The 6,243-nt window shown below is 46.6% G+C and overlaps 1 protein-coding gene across 1 annotated transcript in view; it reads right to left on the reverse strand.

The window, feature by feature from the left end:
* Window positions 1-3,542: 3,542 nt before the first annotated feature.
* Prkch (protein kinase C eta) overlaps window positions 3,543-6,243 on the reverse strand; it is a 206,002-nt gene continuing 203,301 nt past the window's right edge. The window contains exons 13-14 of the mRNA XM_038336439.1: window positions 6,229-6,243; window positions 3,543-4,789 (exon numbers count right to left, since the gene is read on the reverse strand). The exon at window positions 6,229-6,243 is cut by the window's right edge and continues 129 nt beyond it. Coding sequence (XP_038192367.1) covers window positions 4,643-4,789; window positions 6,229-6,243 — 162 coding nt within the window. The 3' untranslated portion in view covers window positions 3,543-4,642. The remainder of the gene's footprint in view (window positions 4,790-6,228) is intronic.

Genomic DNA, 6,243 nt, shown 5'->3' on the forward strand with positions numbered 1-6,243 from the left:
GGTAGAGCAGAACCACCTGTTCAGTTAGCCAGTAGCGGACCAGGCTGGAAGACCGTGAGAGGTCACCCGGGGTATTTTGGGCACTGTTGGGTCAAATGACCACTAGACTTTTGCTAGTTTCTAAATTTGAAATGTCTCTAAAGATTGTCTGACTTCTGGTAACTCACTTGAACCTGTCCACACTTGGCCTTAGCACAGCCTTCACTTTGTCTCACCCAGATTCTTCCTGAGCTGTGGCTCAAGCTACTGAAGAATGAAGTCTCTGTCAGCCAGGAACTGCCTTGGTGGCATAAGATAGCACCTGTGGACCTTTGAAAGGGCAGATGACATGTGGCAGGAACATTTAGGGCTGTGTTCAAAGGAGTCTGCAGGTCTGTGGAGTCTCTTGAGGCACAATACTTCTTCAGATAAAGATACCTGCTTTATGGAAAGAGGCTACGGGTTCTATCTTTGGCTTCAGACTCTTGGGCATGGCAAGACGTACTGAACATCTTGAATGTACCTTTGTTTGTGGACACTGGCCACACAGCATGCTGAATGGCCATCATAGGTTGCCTAGTAGGTACCCAGGATGGGTGTGGTCCTTGTGCTGGTTAGTCAGAAGTGAATCAAATGAATCTTGTAGTTAAATCTAACAGGGCGAAAGAATTCCTGTCATACTGGAGAGAAAAAGCCACCGAGGAAAACCATGGGCATGTCTTCTCCTGGTTGTTTTAGAGTGAGCTGCGTTTGGAACTTAAAACTGATCCTGTATGGGGCTTCATTCAAAACTCCCGCAGCTCTAGTTAACTGAGAAGTCCCTGAAGCTGAGCAGAAGAGCTGAATCCCCTTAAGTTGGAACTGGCTTAATATCTGTATGAGATGAGCATAGAGTGTGGGTGTCCCCCCCACCCCGTCCATTTTCTGATGGACATCACACGCTCCACAGAACAGCTGGTAGAATGATAGCTAACACTGGCAACTACAGTGTCCTTGTGCTGACTAAATGCTATCCATCGGCCACTGAGGCATTCACACCAGGCAGATAGCTGCTGTCATTTGTGCTTCACAGACAAGAACACTAAAACTGGAGAAACAACTCCTTTGGCTTAAGAACACCAGGTGTATGTGTGGGCTCAGCTGTGCCCACTAAGTCTGCTCTCTTCACTCGGAGGTCTCTGGTCTCTCATGACTTTCCTAGGTAGTCGTCTGTGCTGGGGCAGGAGCCCACAGCGTGATGACAGAGGCAGAAATCCATGGGAAGGACGGCTGACATTTCTGAGTTCCAAAGGAACCTTCAGAATAAACACATAGATGAAGACTCTAAGTCATTTTGATTGGGAAATTGGCTGTGTGGCAGGTTTGGCTCTGTAAACCAAGTGGAGGAAGAATAGAGGAGGGGACAGGAGAAGGGAAAGACGATTGATCAGAAGTAGGGTTTGGGTCGGGACAGGGTGAAGCCCAGGGGCGCCCTCAGCTTTGGTTCAAATTCAGCATGGGAAGACAGGGATCTAACAGCGTTCTGTGTGGAGCTGGGCTTGGGTTTGCCTCTTCCAACCTGCAGCCCAGCCCAGAGGAACCTGTGACCACAGGGCTCATTTCCAGGAGAACCTATGACTAGTAGGCTCATTTCCTGCACACATGTCTGGGGTTGGAGCAGACTCTTATCTTCAGACGATATAAAGGGAGGAATTATATGAGCCAGGGTGGCCGCAAGCCAGAGCATCCCAGGCGACTGGTCGGTTTAGGTCAGCAATCAGGGTGACCTGGGAGTGGTGAAGGACAAATGAGTGACTGGGGTATCGGAGGCATTTCATACCCAGTGAAGACCAACACGTGCCAGTTCGAGTCTTCCAATCCTTGCTCTTGTCTTGGCAGTGAAGTCCCGCCGGCTGTAATTGTGCAGCTGCTGTGGGCTGCTGGGTGGCTGTACACACCCACCTTCTTCCTGCTGCAGCTGTGATGGTTGCACCAGCCCAGCCCATGAAAGGGGGATCAGGAGTTAGCAAAACATAGACAGACCTCCAAGAAGAGAAAAGGACTGTGCGCTGCTAAAGCTCAGAGGTTGCCTCCGGGGGTTCAAATGGAGTTTATGAGACCCAGCGTGACCCAGACTACTTCTTCTTTCTCCCCCTTTCTGGAAGATGGGGAAATTGAAGTCACTATTGCATCACCTGGGCCTGCCCCAGTTCCCTGAATCAGGGCTGAGAGGCTCCGCCCTTGATTGCAAATTAAGCCATCTCCCCTGCAGATCTATAAGTTTGCACAGGGGATGGATGACTAACAACTTCCTGTGGACTGGCAGCTTATTTCCTGCTCCCAGCTCACCCCAGACTACACCCTTTGAACTGCTCTCAGAACCCCACAAAGGTGGGGAAATAGAATTGGTTTTAATTGGAAAGCCTTATTAATTTGGGCTAAAAGTAAAATCTTTGGGGGAAAAAACTGCTTCATCCCCATCTTGGCTCTAAAATGTTTTTGCTCTGTGACTTTGGACAAGCTTTTTTTCTTTCTTTTTTTTTTTTTAAAAAAAAAAAAAGAAGGAAGGAATTGTCCTGTGCCTCAGTTCTCCTGTCTGTACAATTAAGACGAGAGTACTTGCTTCATAGGATCATTGAATGAATAAATGCTCTTAAAATTTGTACAACAGGTTTTATACAAAGCAACCATAATGAGTGTAGGCATAAAGACAAAGAAGCCCAAAGTCAGAATGAACCCCCACCTCCTCTCCCAGCAGATGGTATGTAGAATGAAAATCTTTAGACTTTAGATCTAGGTCCAGCCCTTACCAAAATCAAGACTTTTGGGAAACCAACAAACTCCATTGAGCATTTCTGATGTCAGTTGAAAGATGACTTTAGTATTTACTCTTGCCTACCACACAAACAAAGCACACAGAGCTACTGAACTGTGCTAAACACAGCTTCAGGAAGGCTCACAGCTTTTCTATTCATGCAGAAGTAAATTTTTTTTAATCCAGGAATACCAAAAAGAACCCACGGTACTGGTACAAAAAGAGACTGTGGTACTGGCTCAGCCATTTCCTAGTTCTCCTCCTGGCTGTTTGCATCTTTGGAAGGCAGCTATGCTCACTACTGTACCACCAACATGGCTGTTTGCATCTTTAAGGATGCCATGATCTGCCAGTTGAATGGAAAGAGAGGTTACATGCATTCCTCTGAGGAGGTGCTTAGATGGCAAATATCTCCTCCATCTCTCTTCTTGCTCTGTGGCCCTTAGGAGCTCTCCTTTCTAGAGGGCACAATTAGAAGATACAGAGCCACGGACAGTGTATGTGGATGATAAAGGAACATCTTGTCTAGCCGCTGAGATTTTGAGGATTAGTCGGCTGCAATACCCAGAAGTCACTTCCTGACACAGGCAGGAGTACTGATGAGTGAGACAGACCACACTGTCCTCAGGGGTATAAGGAGCTATGCCAATGCCTCTTCTATGCCTTTGCCTACAGTCCTGGGCTCTAATAACTGTGAAAAGCTTTGGAGTTTGATTAGAAATCTATTCTCTGAGTGGGGGAGAGAGCAAGTCATTCTTTACACAAAATGTCCTTTTGCTACAAAATGCCTTTATTTCCAGCCATTCAAACCTTTCAACTGTATATATGATTACACATGAAATGCCTTTGCCACCGGCATTGTTTCCAAGATCCATTTTTAGCTGATAATGTGTGTATCAAACAACCTTGTTTCTGAAAACATAACTTAAATAGACTGCCCACGGATCAGCCACACGTGTGTTCTCATGGACGTGAACAGTGTGCCAGGCTTCGCCAGTGAGTCAGCCTGGGATGAGGTGGGTGCCATCAGATCCCACCAGCTGACAGGCAGCACGCCACTGTCTGCTGGCCACGGTTCTGTGGCGGCGGCCTTTCTATAAACAAGAGAGCGTGTGCGGACAAAGACGCCAGGCCTGTGCCACGTGAAGAGGCCTTTCACAGAGCGCAGACACGACTCGGTGGACCCCAGGACGAAGGAAAGCAACATGGAGGTGGCTCAATCACGCACACTAAGGGCGACCACGGCACCTTCTTGTGTGACAGACAATAAATAGCTAGTTACTGAAAGGAAGAGACGGACAGTTGTCATGATGTCCAACCTCCCTCTCAATACTGGGTTTTAGGTTGGGAGCCTGAGGGACAGCCATCCTCTGTTTCTTCAGAGTAAGTCACTCTACTTGGAATGCCATTCATTTCCCTAAAGAGCGCCCTCAATTCTTCATTAGCATGTAGTCTTTTGCAGACCGCAATATTGGATTAAGGAAGAATGTAAAGTGATTCACAGAAACTCTAGATTGGTCTCTTGAAGTAAGAAAGCCTGTTAGGCTCATAATTTCCAGAACCTACTATATTCTTCCTACCGTCTCTCCTTTTGGTTTCTGTCATTTACCCCAAGCCTGACACAGCCGTGTAGATTCAGGGGTCGAGCGGTACACATCTCTGTGACATCAGTCTCAATTACAGAAATGTACCATGGCTCCTTGGGACGTGAGAGAGTGGCTCTCTTGAAGCTCCACCCTTGAGGAGTTGTGAACATTTGCTCCTTGAAGGTGATGGTGGTATTCTAAGGCGGATGCTGAGGAATTCCCACAAAAGAAATTCCTGGAAAAAAAAAATCCACATTCCCCCGTGATTGTCACTCCTCAGAGGCTATGGCTGCAGTTCCGGAGACACAAAGGAAAAGTTCCTGAACTCATCCTGGTTAATCATAGGAAGATGTCCCTCATCGACTGGAGTCAAAACTGGCTCTTCTTTTATAAAGTCTGGGTCAAAATTGCTGACATCTTCTCGGGATTTCTGTTAAAAAAAAAAAAAGGAAGCCATGGTCACATTATATATATATATATATATATATATATATATATATATATATATATACACACACACATATAGATAGATAGATAGATAGATAGATAGATAGATAGATAGATAGATAGATAGATAGATAGATAGTACCTGGGATTTTTGCCCCTCATGTGGGTCACAGACCATTCCAAGAAGTTCAGAGAGCTGCTTTTCATTGGTCAGAAGCATCATTTATGGTTCTGATGGCTGTGACTTGGCCGTGCTTTATGGCCAGTCCCCCACATGCATATTTTTATGGCCTCTGCCAACCGCCAAGTCACTCATCCCCTGTCCTGCCCTCTAGTCACCGACTCCTGCCAAGAGGCTAAAGAATAAATGTGGTCACCCCGACTTGCTTACTCACTCACCCGTGATCCTCCATCTCTTTCTGACAGGCCCCACTGACGGGGCATGCCTGATCACATCTGCCCAGAAGTGGAGTAAACTCATGCTCACCTCACCTACTGTTCGCACACATTCTGTCCGTGTGAGAAGAGGCTCTCAAGTGATTTCACAGCGTTACTGAGCTCAGAGAAATAAGCGTCTATCTCATTACTTTGGGCTGGAGCTGTTGGGTTCCCTGGCTGCTAGGCAGCCAAAGCCTGACAGGCTGATATAGACTAAGCTCCACTCTGTTCTGAAGAGCTGTGTAAATGGCATTTTTATAAATGGATGCTGAAGAGACCCTTTTCTTTCCTCTTAATCACTGCCAGGCCTCCCACTTCTCTCATGTGACCCCAGGACACTTTTTTCTCCACTTTCAGACCATGGTTCCTCCTGATAGTCTTGATCTGTTCTGAGCCGGGCTTCTCTCTCCTCCAGCTTTGGAGGCATCTATGTACAGCTCAGCTCAAAGACAGGCTTTGTGGCTTAGACTGGTACCACTGGTGTCTTCAGCATTTCACCAAAGGGTCTCCGCCTGTATGGCCTGAGTCCTCTGTCACAGTAGCTATGACAAACTGTGTAGGCCAAGGAGCCAGGCTCAGTGAAGGAGTACCTTGTACCTTTTAAAATATTTTTTTAGGGCTTGGGAAAGGTACAGATGATGACCCAAGAAACATGAGAAAATGGGAAATGAATAATGACTTGATAATCAGTTCAATTCTGCTAGGCCCTTGAATTTAGGGAAACTTAAAACAGCTTATGGCATATTAGATGTTGGGATATTTTGATTTAGGTTAAGGGAGGATAGAGGTGGGGCGAACAAGAGGTGAAAACTTAGTGAGATGCAATCAACACATTGTCTCAGGGGCAACCTGCCCAGTCTCCATCTCCAGGAGGGGCTGGCAAACCTCCACTCTGCCATCCTATGGGAGAGACCAGCTTTTCCATGGATTTCTTTTTCAATCTGGAGAAAAGGGAACATCTTTTACAATGACCTTGATACTCACGATTCTGGGTCGGAA

This window comes from Arvicola amphibius, chromosome 7, assembly GCF_903992535.2.
Source record: "Arvicola amphibius chromosome 7, mArvAmp1.2, whole genome shotgun sequence".
In the NCBI taxonomy this organism is placed as follows: Eukaryota; Metazoa; Chordata; class Mammalia; order Rodentia; family Cricetidae; genus Arvicola; species Arvicola amphibius.